We start from the raw sequence: 18,587 nt of genomic DNA, 5'->3' as shown, positions 1-18,587 counted from the left end.
TTGGCGTTGGCGTGGTTGGCGTTGCGGTTGCCGTCCCAGCTGTGGGCGCTGCAGAGGAGGCTGCGCGGGGCGCTGGTGGCGCGGTGGAGCCGGCGCGGCCTCTCCATCCAGGCTGGGCTGGCGAGGATCCAGGCAGCCTCTCAGGAGAATGCTCAGAAAATATTAGCTGTGCAGGTAGGTGATTGCAGGGAAGTCGGAAAGATCATTCTGATCTAGATTGAAAAGCAAATGATGGGTAGTGTGATGAAGCATTAAAACCATATCCCATCAGAGTTTTATAAATTTTTAACCTCTTTAATAAACTGGAATTGCATGAAGGATGAATTCAGTAAGTTAGCACATATACCATGCGTAGTTTGAAAAAAAGGGGGAGATTAGATTTATTTCTCACAAACCTTTGAAAAGATTATTATAAATACATTGGATATAAATATTTGAAACATAGAGCAGCATTAGTATTGCGGCTCCATTGTTTTAGAAAATGTTACTGTGTCCTGTTTTGTGCTAATATTATTTCCGTGGGAAACAATATTGTCATTTTCACTGGTTTTGTATTTAATTTATTTAATTTATTTAGCAGGAGACTGTTTTTTAGAAGTGTTACACCTTCCTAACTCAGTTATATGATGACTTTCCCTTTTTTGTAAAAAAGCAACACTGGGGGGTTATGAGATTTAAAAATGGTTTCCAGCTATGTATAGTTTTTCTTTTTACGACTTGTTCCCTGGATATATATATTTACTAGGGAAAATAACTACTATATACTATAGTTTGAATGTTCTTTTTGTCTTGTGCTGTGGTATCTTATTCATATTTCTGTAAAGCCACTCCTTTCAATCTCTTCCCATAGTTAATGGCCATAACCAGATGGCATTTGTGAAGGGTTTTTAAAAGACTTCAGTGAAAAATTTCTCCAGACTTACTCCTTGCAAAAGAAGTTATGTTGCTGATGCAGCTTTAGTGCAGCATATTCTTATAAACCTTGTTTTCTAATTTTTAACAGTCAGACTTTGTTGTATGATTGCGGAAACAATTTTATTACATTTTAATATTATGTAATTACACTTCACAGTTAATATCTGGTGCATTAAAGTACAAGCTAATTTGAATAAGTTGTAGGATTCCATTAAACTGCATCAGCGTCATGATCTGGTTTCAGTATCTCATTAAGAGGATTTTTATTATAAAATTCTAAATTTCTATATATGTTCTACTTCTAGAAAAGATTTAGAAAACCCTAGTCATATTAAAATCAGAAAGTCAAGAAAAATAATTACAATGAAAATATAATCATATTTGATACTTTATTAATGATTTTTAATACTCTTAATTTTATGGATTTTGGGGGAGTGTTATATTTGTTGAATATTGCACTGAACTGTGTGCCATTGAAAACAGGTAAGCCAGGAGCTACACTTTTTTCATTCAAACTTCTTATTTAGAATTTGAAAATATGGAAAAGCTCCTTTTCTATTTTTGCAGGGGGATAGCTGGGATGATTTCTGTTCTCTCCTGTGTTCAAATACTCCAATAGTCAGTGAAGAACAGAGGTGATCGATGTGCAGCCTAAACCTCATGAATAATAATAGCAGTGACATGGAAGCCACAGGTGGCAGCTGGTTTCCTCACACATGAATCTTTACATTAATCTAATTTTATACAACATTTTAATAGCTGTACTGGGAACCTCATATACAATTGAACTCTTATGTCAATAACTAGTCCACGTTACAAAGAAAGAGTTTTGCAGAAATCCTTCACCTTAGCATAAATTCTTCCATGCATGCTGTTCATGCTGAGAAGCTCTGTCTGTAAATCTTTTCACCCTGAATAACTCAACTAGCTAGAAATGGGCCTAAACTAAGCTTCTAGATGTAAGTCCCAGCAACATTTCGGGGTGTTCAGATTGAAGTAGCTCAGACATACGAAAGACAACATCTTGTTCAAAGTCTGGAAAACATTCTGTTCCCCTATCTGCTTTCATTATCCATGACATCCTTTTCTGATATTCTGATCCTTTTCTGGTATTCTAATATTCTTGCTATGTTTTCATGCAGTTTGACTGATAATAACTTACAATTAAAATAGTGAACAAGGAAAATATATAAAATTAAAATGGAAACTAATTCAGCTAAGAGCAATTACCAAGGTGTATAGAAGAGTATTTCCCTCCAGCAACATGATATCTTTATATTTTAGAAGTCTCGGCAGTGTTTTATTTATATATGGACCGGTGTCTTTGTTTATCTGTGTTATCATCAGATCAATCTATCCTTCTGTCAATTAAGTTCTTTTATTGATGACATTCAGCATAGTGGCAAAGTAAAATCCGGCAGCCATTACTCTCCCTTCCTTTTCGCTCAAAAAGAAATACCCGGAGTCTGTTATTCCTAGTGTCCGTCTCTCATTAAAGTGTGAGGATGAGAAAGGGTGATTCCCACTCACGAGGGCTTGTGTCCCAGCAGCTACCTTGACTAGAGCAAACAGGAGCAGGTGAATCACAGAGGAAGAGTGAATTAGAAAAGGCTGTAGATACGGTACATTGGCTGCCTAAGTGTTTTCTAATATTTTACAGAAGCCATGACCTGGGTGAGATCCAAAGAGAGACTCAAAAGTAGATAATGGAGGAGGTTTTGGCCTTTTCACCAGGTACTTTTTAACTAGCAACACTCTCCAGTTATCCACAGCAGCAGTGTTTTGGGAGCGTTACGAAGTGAAAATAAAGAGCTGCCTCAGACTGGAAGACAGATTTGACCAGTGTTTCATCGTTACTAGTCCACACTATTAAGCCTATTTTTATAAGTCGAGACTTGCCTTCCAATCACTTCCAATGGTGCAGATAGACCATAGCGCCCGTAAGACTCTGTGGTTGAGAAGGGAGAACTGTGCCTGTAATAAGAAGGTGACATTGCCAAAGCCATTAGTGAGGAGGATGTCTCCAGTAGCAGGTAGTGCTGGAGTTAGTCATCACCTTTAACAAACACCAAAAAAAGCAAAACCTTAGGAGGGATCCCACCTAATAGCAAAGTGTTTTTGTTAATCATAATTTGAAAAAAAAATAGATGCTTGCAATTAAATTTCCCTAAAAGTTTTAAATTAAAAGGAGAGCTTTACCATGATGGCAAGCTCCTTTGGCGTCTGGTCTCTCAAATTAATTTCAGAAAGGACTATATGCATTACCAGTCCTAATTTCTATCAGCGCCGCACTTGGTACCAATGCGAGACATTTGCGCTTGGTCATCCACCCTGCTAGTTAAGCAGGGATCTGAGCTCGCTCTTAACTCCGGGCTTCCCTCCCTGTCACGCCGCTAACACACGCCCTTAGGCTGAGCGTGCCCTAGCGCTGAGCTGACTGGCTTCGGTAATTGCACTAAGGCTTAGTGCAAGGCGGGCAGCGTGTCCCCTGGAGCGTGCGGCTAATGGACACGTCCCCTTTGGGGATGCTGCTGCCCCCAGAAGCAGCAGCCTGGCCATAAGAGGCTGCCTCATGCCATCACCATCTTAAATGTCCCAGGGCCAGAATCTCTGCTTTGCCATGATTATGCATAAGGTAGCAAAGGCAAAGAGTCCCTCGTTTGCCGCCTCAGTGCTCTGTCTGGCCTTGGCACCGGCTGCGCGTGGTTTTGGTCTGCCTGGCCCTATCCAGCAGTGGTGCCCTTTACCAGGGGATCGTAAGCAGAACATGCTGCCTTCTGGATGCACCTCCTTTGGGGTCTCTGTTCTGAGGAAGAAGACCAAAAAAAATTCTTCAGGTCACAGCAGAAATGTGCATGTGCTTACTGAGCTCTCACCCTGGTTATGTGGCTGAAGACATGTTAATATTATCCAGATACATGAAAACTATCCAAAGCATCGACAATATAAGTGTGAACCATGAAGGCAGAATTATGGCAGTCAACCCCTAGCTTTACCCATTTTTTCGCTAAGGGTCATTAGTCCACATTGTTTGTGGGGACATCAATAGATTTTTTTTAAAACAAAATGCCATTTTAATTTATCTTAAGCTCCTTTTATTTCAATCAAACTTTTAAGTATACCCTGTTTTTTATCATGATCCTTGTAGCCATTTTGCTTTTTCAACATTTAATACTAGCATTGGAAATAGGAACGATCAACGGATTACTTAGTGTCTGTATATTTTGTGAGTATACTTCTGGCAGAAAATGAAATTTTAAAATCGAGCATTTCAATTGTGATGTTAAAAAAAGGGATAAGAGATTCTTCCATCATAATAGCAAAGAATAAATACGTTGGCAATCAAATCAACTGCTAGAGCAGAAATCAATGACTGAAATGATCTATACTTTCAATTTTCACTCTTAATCTATTTCATTTTTTGTAGACCAAAGTGCAGGACTGCTTCTTGGACAAGACTGTTTCATCTTCTTATGCTCTACCTTTTTTCTAACCTGCTTTAAGTTTTAAAAATCCCTTTACTGCAGTCTGATTGCAACCAGTGGCAGAATTTGAGAGATTAGAATTGCAGTGCATGAAGTGCACTAGAAGTACATTAGAAGTGCATGAGCACTGCTCTGCTCTTTTTTTCATTCTGGGCAGTTTACATACATGCTTAATGGCTCTGAAAAGAGTCTTTGTTTTTATTGTGGTAGTCAAAGAAAGTTCTATGAGCTCCATTGTAGATTACACTGACTCTTCACATAAACTTAATTATCTTAATAGTCAAAGGACATCCTATGTAGTAGGAGAGGAGCAAAGACTGTTGCTGAAGTCAGTCACAGCTTTTCTTCAAATAAAAGCTGCATGGAGATCTCCTCTGGTTGGGGTTTGAAGAAACGTGACAGAGCAATGTGGGGGAAATTTCACCACCACAGTCAGCACAGTCCATATTCTATAGTTTGCTGGAGGATTTCAGTCTTCAAAAATCCTTCTACAATTACTAAATACATTTTTAATCCAGCAGAAAATAGTAAAAACAATCTCTTTAATTTAGAAAAAACTGATAAAAATTTAAAACCTTTTCTCCCAAAAGTGTACAGGCAAGGTATTTGTTATGTTGATGACTTTTGTTTTCCCAGTAATGTTTTGGAGTTTCAATAATTGGGCTCTTGAGTAAGTTCAATTAGCTATCTAATTGCAAAAATGATATATGATGGCAGGTGTAGCTTTATTTGGGACTGTGGCTGTGCTTTAATCCTGACAGTCTTCAATTCAGTCCATCCTTTTAGATGATTTATCTTTTACTATAGTTATGCCAGAATTATTTTGGGGGCCAAAGTGCTAACAAAAAAGATAACATCATTGCTACCCTGGTTGTAACTTTAAAGCATTTCATACATACTTTCTCTGATGGTGGCATGACAAAGGTACCTTTTTAATAAATACAAGATTATTGGCTTAATTTTTAATAGATCTTCACCTTTGATAGCCATTCACAGCAGTGCAAAGTGATATAAGAACAGATCATCAGAATTTAGAGTTTAGAAGTGCTACATAAGGCACAAAGGAACAAAGCACCAACCCACAGACTGTCGCTTTGACTCCAGAATGCTGTGATTATTTATACATTTTCCGCAGTTTTACTCAATTTGCTTGATTATCCAGAAATCTTTAAAAACTTTTTGGCAAAGCTGTACTGAACTACACCAGTTTACACTAGAAAAGAGTTTTGATCTATGTTGTATTGTCTTTATTTGGGCAATTTTTGCAGAGGTCACCAGAGGAAGGACTGTTCTTTCCTAAGGCTTTGAAACTTTGCTGAATCTACTGCTGGCATCTCAGTGGATACTGCATCTTACGGGATAAAATGTTTACTCACTGTGCAAAATCTGTGGTTTTCATGGCACCCTGTTCTACCTCCTTACAGGAAAGAACCAGTGCAGTTCCACAAAGGCCAGGACCAACTATAATCCTGCGTATTACAAGCAGGGTTTGCCCTTTTGCTTTCCGAAACCCACCCATTCTTAACTTGCTTCTTAGCTGTCAGATGGTAGTCAATTTAAGTACATCTTTTGTTCTCTAACTTATTAACACAGGTGTGTTATGGTGTCCCTCAGGGCTGATGCTCTTCAAAATCTGTACGCCTTCTCTTTTATTTTTCTCTGTTATGGGTTGAGTTATCACCATTTATGCTGATTACACTCAGTTGTGTCTTTTTTGCCTGCTGATTTCACTTTAACAGTCTTGCTGTTTCTGCCTCGTCTTGGAGACGTATGGGGTTGGATGACAGATAACTCCTCTTAAGGGGACATGGCTACACACCTTTTAATTGGTTCTAAGCTTTTCTATTTAGTTACATTTATTCATAGGAACCATTTAAAATGTTGAACTTATTTTTTTCTGGTTTTATTATTCATTTATAAAATATTTATTTTGTACAGTTAAAGGAGGACTGAGACTAGCTATTTTTGCTTGTCTTCATGGGAGTAATGCTTTTGACTTGAAAAATTTGTTACTTGGTTAATCGGGTTCTAAAGGAGCATGGACATCAGTATCAACTATGTAGTTTCTAAAAAAATATATGGCTTTCGTCTCAAATGCTTATGAATTTTGGATAATAACATCCAGAAGTCTTCAAAATATGATCTCACATTTTATTTCAATCCTTAAAGTGATTATTTTTGTCTAGATATTTCTAGATTGAGTTGATGACCCTGACAAGCATTCACCAAAATCTTCAAATTTACTTATGATGTAGGTGTGGTGGCAAATACAGCTGCCATGGAATAGACACACAAAATGTCCATGACCATTTATTTTGTTGCGGCATGATGAAAGGGACCTTTCTAGTGAGAGAGTGGAAAGTAATCTCAAAATAAGCCCAATTCATAGAAGAAATTAGAACCTGCTTGATTTCTTTGCCTCATTTTCATGGTCTGTAATTTTGCTTAGCACATGGCAAAACTCTGATATTTTTATTCTGACATAATTTCTTTTACCATTTTTTGAAGTGAAATGTACATATAATTTGGCACAACTCAGTTGCATTTAGTTTTTTATGCCACTTATGTCTTAATGCACGAAGTTTCTTACATTTCACATAACTCTCTATTTTTCAAAGGCTAGTATAACCACAAACATTTCCTAGAATGCATAGGAACACCTACAGTGGCCTTAACTGTCTTAATTCTTCTATGGCTTCTCTTCAAAGTTTCACTATAGGAAGTAAATGTGATATGGATCAAATCGTTCAGAAATGTGGCTGCCACCTAAAAGCTCTAGTGTATAGTAGGAGTATAAAGACAAACAATTCTGCTAGTTGCCTGTCAATGATGAAGTCTAGAAGATGGTCTCTGCAAACAAACAAATTAATCTCATATTTTTAAGATTAACCTAGCCAGGATTGTTGTGGTGATGAATTATTTAGTTTGTTTGCAGGCATACGTTTTCAATATACAATTTTTGTGTAGAAATATGTATCAGTATTTTGAGTACTAAAAATTTTGACCTAAGAGAAAATAGAAGGATGACATCTAATCTAGGAGATTTATTTTTAAATTTATTTTAAAAGAAGGATTCCTAAGAGTTACACCTCTTCAGTATTCACCACCACTTACTGGAATCCATCCTTGTATAGTACCAGAATAGCCCTAATTGCCCACTTTCTTACACTTTCTAACATACACACACAGAAATGTCTTAATTTAAAATATGCTGACTAATAGACATGTATAGATGGGGGGGAGGGGGGTGGTGTTAGTAATGAAGCACAAGTTTACAGAATTAAAAGTTTACTACAGGTAACTTGATACCTGACTTTAACAGTTGATGAGCTTACTAGACAAACTTCATTTCTCATTGAGCAAAAATTATTCTCCTAGTAATTTAGAAATAGAATCCAGAAATTCAGTCTATGAATTTATCTTCTTTCCACCTGGAACCGATAACTTACATTTGTGGGCCAAACACTCAAAACTCCAGTCAAATCTGAGGAACTGGCAAGCTTATTATCTCTGCTGCTTTTATTGTCAGCAGGGCTACTCAAACCAGTAGGTCTTAAAAGACAAGAAGAGAGAAACTGCGTGACTTCCAGCTTCTTAAAAATTGATCCACTGAGTCATGTCACTGCTACAGCAATCTTTAAGCCTCAGATTATTCTCTGTACTCCCTGACAGAGAGATTCAGAGTTTAAAACTTCATGGAATAAAAATGTGCTGAAACACTGTATTATGAATTGAAAAGTTTTCAAAAAATGTTAAAAGGTGTCATGCTTGATGCCTTTTCCAGAATCTGAAGGCTACTGGATTTCTCTTTCTTGAAGTAGCATAACTTTTACCTTTTTAGTTAAATAACTAAAACCTGTGTTTAAATGTTTACACAGAATAGGCTGAATTAAGTTTACAGAAATAACAGCAATCCTAACATTTCTAAATTGAGTACCTTCTTTTTTCTTTTTTTTTTTTTTTTTTTTTTTTTGTAATCTTAATAATTTTCTTTTAAGATTGTCGTGGTTTAACCCCAGCCAGCAACTAAGCACCACGCAGCCACTCACTCACTCCCCCCCATCCAGTGGGATGGGGGAGAAAATCGGGGAAAGAAGTAAAACTCCTGGGTTGAGATAAGAACGGTTTAATAGAACAGAAAAGAAGAAACTAATAATGATAATGGTAACACTAATAAAATGACAACAGTAGTAATAAAAGGATTGGAATGTACAAATGATGCGCAGGGCAATTGCTCACCACCCGCCGACCGACACCCAGCCAGTCCCGCCCCCACCTCCCAGTTCCTAAACTAGATGGGACGTCCCATGGTATGGAATACACCGTTGGCCAGTTTGGTTCAGGTGCCCTGGCTGTGTCCTGTGCCAATTTCTCGTGCCCTGGCTGGGCATGAGAAGCTGGAAAAATCCTTGACTTTAGTCTAAACACTACTGAGCAACGACTGAAAACATCAGTGTTATCAACATTCTTCACATGCTGAACTCAAAACATAGCACTGTACCAGCTACTGGGAAGACAGTTAACTCTATCCCAGCTGAAACCAGGACAAAGATCTTTTTTAAACTCTAACATTTCCAAGAATATAAATGGTTATATATATATACCTTGATCGTCAGCAGAATTAGTGCCAATACACTTATGTGCCACTTTAAATAATGGAGTAAATAGCAACTGTGGTAGGCTGTCGTCTCTCTCTTATTCAGTAATTCATTGCTCAGCCTTTTTATCTAATTGAATTCTCTCCAGCTCATAGTCTCTGATTTCCCAACCCAGTGTTGGTGCTGCGTCTCATCCCAGATGAATGTCAGACCTCTCTCCTGAACCTGCCTTGTTCCCAGACTGCTAGCCCAGCCATTTCTGCTCTCCCTTCAAGCTCCTTCTCCAGCCTTAGGCTCTGGCACTACCTCTGTTCCCTTGCTGCTTCCTCAAGTCTCAGCCTCCATCTCTTTTTTTCTAACCAATGGTCACCTTCTTCTACCTCCCAGTCTCTGAGACCTGCCAGTTCCAGTCTCTACCCTCACCTGACAGACCACTGACAATTTTCCTTCTCTTCAGCCCAGTTCTATCTCTTCATAAGCCTTCTCCAAATCTAACTGTTGCTCCATTTTGGCTTGTGTTCTGTCACACTCATATCAAGCAATTTCCTCCTCCTCCAGCATCTACTGGGCAAAATGGAAGCACAGTCAGGATACCTCTACCCTAAGGCCTCTAGGCCCAACCCAAACCACAGCAGTCCTGAGATACTACTGCTGGAGAAGCCTTACCTATTGCAAGGCTCATGTTTGTAAAAATATAGTTTTCAGAGCTACTGAGCTCAAAATGACATTTACTGAGCATGGGTAGCCTGTGTTTTCAGAGCCTCATGGCTCTGAAATTTTGTTGGTAGTAGTGTATGACCCATTTCTGTAATTTTTGAAATTTACCAAAGAAATCAAGCATTTGAGCCCAATGCCTAAGTTTTGGATAAACTGTAAAATAAATAAAGAAAGAAATAAACAAACAAACAGGATCCTATAAAAGCAAATGCTTGGCAACTTTCATAATATGCAATGCTCTCAGCCCTGATTACAGTTCAGGGGAGTCCTTCCTATTATAGAAAAATTAGTTGAAATGGTTTAAACACCAGTTGTTCAAAATCCATTAATAATTTGTTCAAGTTCCTCCTAGCCAAACATATAGGAATCCTTGATTCTTTTTGCAGAGCTTAGCTGTCTTGGTTTGAATAGGTGTGTTATGAGTATCATCTGGGACAATATGGGAAAGAACGTACACAATCAGAATGTCTCAAAGTATTTTATTATGGTTCTGTGAAAAGTTTGTGGTTTTTTTCTTCCAGAGATACGTAACCATTTCTCATCTGTAATGTTATTTTTCTAAATCATGTTTGTCCTGATTAGAGCAATAGTACTGAATAGCAGAAAAGCCATAGTTTTCTTAAGCAATACTGGCTAAACAAAAGAAAACATAGTTTGAATGTACATTACATTTCCACCAGCTGTGCTGATAGATACCTGTATAGCAACAGAACAAACAACCTTCTAAACAGTTCCATTTAATATAAAATGCTGTGTTTCTGAGACTTTCATGCTAAAATAACTGTACATATTTGGCTACTGTGTTCAAGTTTAAGGCCAAATTATAGGTAACACTGAGGCTTATGATGATGATTCTGTAGCTCATGAATATCTCTTTTGAGGCTTCAAGGGTCGATCATTTGGATCACAAGATTCCCTTTGTAAGTAAAACCAGAACAGTTTTGCATGTACTTACTCCTTCAAGAAGCCAATGGTAGTTTTGAATGACAAGAGAATACAACAATAAGCCAACAAGTAAGACAGTTATTCAGTTGTTATGTGTCAAAAAGAAAAGGAAACGACACTTCATAGATTTGCTTTTCCAGCAATTGACAGAAGCCGTCAGTGTATAATTAAGAAAAGTTAAATAAAGCCCATTTTTAGGAAGACAAGATTAATGATAGGATTTATGAAGTTATACTGTTGCCAAATGAGCAAATGCTTAGCTCTGGTTTTATAAGTAAAAACTAAGAAATTAAATTTCTTTATCCAGTACAGTGAGTAAAGAATCAGAGAAACGACATTTTAAATTAATGATTCAACCTTGCAACATCACTTTGGGCTATCTGAAGTTTAGTAACCTCCTTCTACCCATTTTAAACATATATCAAAACACAGGTTTAATGATGAACTGTTTACATGTTGAAAGCTCCTTTTTGGCAGCTCTTCTGTTTTTGTCGTCACCTGAATTAATTATGGTAGTTCAGAACATCTCTAGTAAACATGCTGATATATCAAAGATTATAAACTCATCTACTGAACTCTTAACCATGGTTGCAAAGTAGATTATTTTATTTAAAGACAGCAGTTTAAAAATTTAGACATTTAATTTAATTACCCTCTCCCAGAAGTATAAGAAGAAATCAGAATCCTAGTGTGAATAGCATTATACTTGCATAAGAAAACTTACAGGAGCATTTTTGCCTCAAACTCAATAATTTTAGTTATAATCACTAACTATGTTTTTGTTTTACAGAACCAGTATGATTTGGTAAAAGAATAAAATTGCTTTTAAAGTACAAAAATAATTATGAACCACTTGAAATGTAATGTCTGTATTTTATTTCTCATCAGAATTCATTAGTGTGTAACATCAATAATTTAGCCCATCATTTGCCAACACTGACTTGGCTCAGTAGTTCAATCATGTAACCCTGTAAACTCACTTTCCATTAAAATGAATGTTGCTGACAAAGGATAACTAAAGAGATACTTCATTTATTAGCTAAAGAGATACTTCATTTATCAACATTTTTAAATTAGGAGTTTGGGACCACAGACACTTAGCTGGATAAATTATTCAAAGGAATCTTTGCATTAGGCCTAAAGATGTTTGTAGAATCAAATACAATGTTACCCAGAATTATAACTGCCTTTCATTTGTGTAACATGTAATTCACAGTATACTATTCCAGAAACCAACAGAGCCACCTGCAGAGAATCAAATGACCTACTGGAATGAAATCCTGACTGTCATGTACAAAATTATAAAATGTGTAATAGTTATCCCGTATTTTGATTGACTCAATCAAGCATTTCCCATGGAAAACTCCTTACAAGAAACTTCTTGCAACAGGCACTATAATCTTCCAAAGTTGCATTTGAGGTATTGAGTGCTTGACATTGTTTTACTATGAGCAGCTTCTTCAAATCCAGTCATTATCTTCTCCAAATGCATCCTTTAAAAACATTCAGGTTTCAGAGGTGATGTCTCAGCTTGTTGCTTCTCCAGCCTTTACCCTAGCCACCTATTCTTTCTTACCATGACACTGGCTTCATTTTCTAAACTTCAGTCTTTTTTTTTTTTTCTTTTTTTTTTTGCTAACATATTACAACTTGGGCATAAATGTTTCTTTTTTGAAATAAATAGCTACCTGAAGCATGCAAAGACAAAGTTAGGAATAAAATAAAAACCTCTTGTATCGTGTCTTTTGCCTATGCCTGGGAAGATAGATCTGGAAACTGAATCATTCCTGAAGACAAATCAGTAAATATCTGTCATAGGATCGACATAACATGGCTGTCATCAGACTGTGTACTCTGGAGGGCTGCTGCTAGCAGTACAGAAGGAACCAATTAAGGACGTAAGCAGAAAGCAAATAGAAATGTTACAATACCAGTTTGGTGCAAGCCACTACATTACTGTCCAATTCTCCTAACTCTTTTCTATCTAAGTAAAGTGTATATGATTTCTCTAGAAAGTATTCCCATCTTTATCGCTTTCTCAAACTTTGTGTTGGAGATATTCTTAGCCTAGAGACAAGAACCACTCCTCCCTCGAGCGGTGTTCCAAGTAAATCCTGTTACAGTCTCTGTGCTCACAGGCTGTTATAAATACATTCTTAAGATACTCCAGGCTGAGGAGTGAGGGATCAAGTTTAGGTCTTCATTTGCAAGTGTTCTCATAAGAAGTATTTTTTTCAAAATGAATGGGATATTTCTCTGAGCCTAAGCACTGTGGTAACTGAGCACGTATGCAGTAGCAGAGCAGAAATCTGTATGTGAGACAAAGGAAAAGACGCTACTATCAGCTAATTCAGGGGACTGAGGAACTTTGTACGAGGAAATCTTTTTTGTAAATTTTTCTCTTTTTTGTGAGGAGATAGTGGGGTGGAAAGGATTACGCCTTAGAGAACTACCCAGTTCTCAAGAATAATTTTGAAGAAAATGAGGAACAGAAGAGTTCTTTTTTAATAGTGCTGTATTTCTCATTCCTATAATATTCAGCATTGCTACAAGGGTATGCAATCTGTATCATCACTTGACTCAGCATCAGTTTTGGCGCTCCTACTGGCACTGGAGCAATAAGCTGAGAGTTGAAGACTCAGGAGGAGCTGTTTCTTTCTTACACTTAACTGTCCTCAAAAAATGTGGTGGGTCACAGCAGTTTCACTTAGTTGCTTCAGCATGCCAGCTTGTCACAGTTATCATGGAATTTTACTGGAGCATTTTAATTATCTATAACTCTAGAAAATCCCCTTTTTCATTTGGCACAGATTTTTCAAAGCTATGAGTTTTATTTTTATTATGATTTGTAAAATAAGAAAATGAAAGAGTACACCAAACAAGATTTTTAATGCTATGCCTCACTCCAATTAACCTTTAGGGACTAAGAAGTCTTGCAAAACAAAAAACTTAAAACTGGTCCTGTTTAAGTCAATGATGAAGTTAGTCTGGCTTCCTTAGATACAGGACTATTTTCCTCAGGGTGAAGGCACAACAGTCTGAGTCAATATACATGCTCTCACTACGTCACCTTGTAGTGAAACTTTTATTCTGAGGGCTAAAATTACCTCTGTGTTTTAAAAGTAAGTGTTGTGGTGATAGTTTTGTTATCGTCTTGATGATGTAAGAACCTAAGCAAGGCAGATTTAATAAGGCAAGGCACTATCTTGTACTAGACTGGAAAAAAAGACAAGCTTTTAGGTACACAAGCCCTTCCTGTTAGCATCATTTCTTGTGTCTTTGATAACTATCTGGGACAGTGTTGAGCATTAAGTTCTCAGTTTCAGTGATATATTCATTGATAATCTAGTTATCACTCAGTTTAAAATGTATATATAATTATGCAGCAAAGAAATCCACCTGTATTCTGGTCTTTCTCGATCTCAATATCTTATTTAACTCACTGTAATAATAATTCTCCACATTTTTTAGTGACTTCTTTGACCTATACAGATGATGACTCTAGCCACTGCTGGTATTACATGATTGCCTTTCTTTTCCATTTATTTCTCATTCTTTTTAATTCCTACTTCTCTCTTCTTAACAGGCAGAGTCTGAAAGATAGGGAAAATTTAGAGGACATGAGGAAGGAAATTATCCCAGTAGCTAGGTCAGATTAGCATTTGGGATTAGCAATCTAAAATGTGATGATGCAGTGTTCTGAAAGAATGTATAGGTTTTCTTTGGTTTCTCTAATTTTCTCAGTTCCATGTGCCTCAAGGATAAAATGCCATTTGTCATCTTCCTTCTACTGATCATCAAAGAGTTCAGATTTCCCTGTATATAAACCATGAGAATTTTTCATTGCTTTGTAGTCCCTCAGACAGCATATAATTCTGGAGGTCAGTCTGTAATAGCCTGACAGCGTCAGTGTCACCCTGACAGATAGGATGCTGCCCAATAACCACTCAGGTTGAGAAGTCGTGCACTTTAGCTTTGCTAATATGATTTCTGCCTTACCAAGATCAACATACAGAAAAGTGGCCTGGTTGGGCTACCATTTGATTTGGAATAATTTAAGAAACCTTTTAAGTAGACTTGTGTCTACCTTCCTATTAGGGAATACTGATGATTTTTCCTTTTCAAAACTGAAATAATCTTTTATTGAAGCAATTTAGTGGCAGAAGTACAAATTATTTTGGAGCCAAATCAACTTCCTTTGGGAGCAAAAGAAGCCTGTGAGGGGCGTGGGGTGTGTGGACACCCGCTGAAGCAGCATTTGCAGTTTTCTGTCCATTCTGTATGATGTAGGCAGCTGCAGGTTTGGACACTAATGTCCTTGGGGACATGGTGGAAAGAAACCTGAGTGAGCCACGCCGTGAGCCACTTTCCCCCTTCCTGCCACACTTCTTGGCCTTGAGTAGTACAAGTTGTCCTTCTGGCTGCTCAGTCCTACTGAAAGGCTTCAACATGTATTTTCAGAGAGAATGAACGAATTTGTGAAGTTGTTTGTGGATATATAGTTCCTCTAGCTGTTTCTAGGTTAATGCAAAACTTTCCTTTCTTGAGTTTCCATGTGTGCTACAAGGACAACAGGAGAAATGTCTGACGCTCTGCAAACTCGGAAGTAGGACCCTGAGATTACAGAGAGGTCTTCTGAAATTTAGGAATACTTGCTGAAACATGGGGAATTCTGGCAAAAATTCTCTTCAATCTGTTCTCATCTGTCTGTTCCGGGATAGGAAAATGTTAGGAAGACAAAACAGTACGTTAGATGGACCATTGGTTTGACTCTAAGTTGCAGTTTGTATGTTATGGTGTTATGGAAAAATGAGAATTTCAGCACTAATGTTGCTGGCTTCTAAGGCAATATATGCGTTTTCCAATTTGACATTTGCATTTTATTTATAACCCTATTATTATTCCTATGTTTTTCTGCATACTTTTCTGATCACCTTGTCGATTTACTGTATCTTCACATATTTCAGATATTCTGCATCAAAAAGGGGTTTGCAGCTGTTATCCCTTTTTCCCCTCAGGAAGCACATTAAATTATTTATTTTTGAGGAACTCTTTTCTAAGTAACTTTAAAATGTACCATACGAGAGAACAAGTTTGTACAAAATGTGAATCATAACTGGATTTGTACCACACCTAGGAAGGAGCTGATTCTCCAGGAGTTAATTTTAAAATACTTCCAAGTTGTTATACTCATCAAACAATAATATTTTGCACATCTAAGCTAAAACATTTGAGCATAAATCTTACAGGAAATTGAGCTTCAAGTACTGTTTAGGCAGTTATTATTTCACTACAGGCATGATGTCTCAAGAAAGGAATTTACATGGCCAAATTTCATTCCCTGTTCTCTTTTTTCCATTCTTTCCTCCAGCAAATAAGTCCTTCTAGGCATCCAAAAAGGAGAATTGTTATAACATAGGTTTCATCAGTAGAAGAATCAAGTTACTCACCTTTTTTTAAAGTTTTGCAGTCTGGCTCAGACATACCCACAAGTCATACCTCGCTGTTCCTACAATATGTTGGGTAGAACAGCTGACAAATGAAAAGCCAGTAAGGGCTATTAAGGACTCAGGGCCTGATTTTGATAGTTTTCTGTCTTTAAAGTCCATTCATTTCATTACAGTTACACCTAATTTACGTCTGTGTGAAAATCAAGCATTAAGTTTGCCTTGTATTTTTAGTCTTTCTTTATTTCTAATGATTTGAGAGCTACTAGATACGATACAGTAAGACTAATGGAGCAAACTGAAGATGAGTGACCATGTCTTATGTCATTGTATATTTAAAATGAATGTTTTCAGTTTCTAAAATTAAATAACAATTTTTTTTTTCACTGAAACACTAATAAAGCATATGACTGTCATAAACTTAATTTACTTAGTACATTGTAAAATGCAGCTTCCCTCCTTACAAGCTAAACTTTTGGGGGGAAAGGAATGCAAATTTTCCCATGACCCAGTGCTTCATGTGATCAAAATGGCAACTAGAATAAAATGAAGCACTTCCTCAGTAACAACTATGCTGAGAATCAAATTGCTGTCCCACTGAAGTCTACAGCCTCATTTCAGAATTCATTTTACATGAATGTAATCCATTGATTTAAATAATTCATGGAAATGAGATCAGAGATATAATGTACAGGTTGCTGGTTTTGTTTGAGGGTTTTTTTAATTTATTTCAGGAATGACAGAATACATCCACAGCTCTCAGTTTTCAGTTAATGGGAACCCAGATGCATGCTAAACCTTGGCCCTCCAAAGACATATCTGTATCATTTTGCCAATGAGCCAGCACAGAAAATTTTCCTTTAAGACAATTCAATCTAATCTTAAATGCTTTATTAAATCTATTTTGAAATCAAGTCAGTGTCATTAATAAACTATCATTTGATGATTAGTTTTCCCACTTGTAAGTGTTAGTTATTAAAAATTACATTCAGCTAAATTTACAATATATGTTAATATTACCTTCATTTTATTTTAAAAGACAGTACATCAGATCCAAACAAAAGGTGTTGATACTCCAGACAAGATTGTTCTGGTGGTGGTTGTTTTAGTTATTAAAAAAAAGCCCAAATGAATTGTTGAACTGCACTCAATTCCAGAGCATCTTTAGAAACTAGAACACCAAGAAAAGTGGCACTGGTTTCAATGCTAGCTCATTTACTGAGTGTAAACTTTAGCAAAATCTCGGAAAGTCAAATCAGTAAGTCAATGAAATAATCTTACCACTCTCTCTTCTGTCATTTTTCTTACGAGTTTTGTCCATTTAGATATTTCACCCCAAATCTCATTACTGCTGCATTTGTCTACAGCACCATTATACTTGTGTCTTTCTCAGGGATAGTGGCCTACTGTATTTACTCTCAATTTACATTTACATTTCTCTCCCCACATCCACATGCATACAACACATTCTTCCATTTTTATTCTCTTGAGAGCACCTCTCTAATGGGCTGCACTGCTGCAAATAGTCCCCAGGTTACTCCGGATGCACTGAATGAAAAATACACACAAAGAACAGTAATTCTGCATTAGAGTATGGAGAAAGGGCCCAGAAAGGCTCATCCTTATGTGCTAGTTGGCCTCAGGATCAGGAAAAAGTGTCTGGCCCTGGTTTATTTAGCAGGGATAACATTGCCAACGTTTGTCAAAACACCACTTTCAGCCTTTATGTTGTCACCAGAAAGGAAAGAAAAGAAAATTTCTGAGTATGCACCTGAGTGTTAATGTGTGGATGATACACATTGTGGTTTTCCCCCTTTGAATTTTAATTCTTGCTGAGTACCAACTGCCCCTTTGGAAAATGAATGGGAGGAAACAGTGTAAGGATTATGCTGAGGAAAAACGAGATATGATGAAAGAATGAATGAAGAGGCCCTTCCAGAGCAACTGTCTAGTGCATAGCATGCTTTGTATAGAAAGGAGGTTATTGCCAGGGTTTTTTCCGTTGTTGCAGTTCTTTTGTCAGACATCCATACACATTAAGCTATACCTTTAAATGCATATGAAATTTGTTTAAAGCTGGACTTCTTTTCGAACTATATATTTATTATTTGTAACGTACCACATAAGATTAATAATGCAGGAGGTACTCATTAGGATATCTGCATTGCTTTGTGGTTGCTTTGTCTGTGTATCAACCTGGTCATCTTTGGCTGCTCAAGAGAAATTATCTCAAGAAGAGTGGTAGATATGGCCTACTCAGGCCAGTAGCTAGCCTCAGAAGAGGACACCAGCTGCTATAATCTGAGCAGTGCTTAGTGCATGGTCCTTTTCATTTAGCCAAGGTCTAGAGAAGAGCAGGACACACACATACACATATTTATCATTTTGTATTGGCTAACTCCAAAAACCTCTCTGCTTAACCCACAGAATTTATATTTGTGCTTCTGAGACTGCCTCTATAGGGAGTCCAGATGCTTAAA

The 18,587-nt window shown here is 37.1% G+C and overlaps 1 protein-coding gene across 1 annotated transcript in view; it reads left to right on the top strand.

The window, feature by feature from the left end:
- CCDC178 (coiled-coil domain containing 178) overlaps positions 1-18,587 on the top strand; it is a 178,879-nt gene that overhangs the window by 157,712 nt on the left and 2,580 nt on the right. The window contains exon 18 of the mRNA XM_049825896.1: positions 40-174. Within this exon, the coding sequence (XP_049681853.1) occupies positions 40-174 (135 nt within the window). The remainder of the gene's footprint in view (positions 1-39; positions 175-18,587) is intronic.

This window comes from Accipiter gentilis, chromosome 2, assembly GCF_929443795.1.
Source record: "Accipiter gentilis chromosome 2, bAccGen1.1, whole genome shotgun sequence".
Classification (NCBI taxonomy): Eukaryota; Metazoa; Chordata; class Aves; order Accipitriformes; family Accipitridae; genus Astur; species Astur gentilis.
Note: the sequence above shows the minus strand (reverse complement) of the source record. Positions and strands in the feature narration are given on the sequence as shown.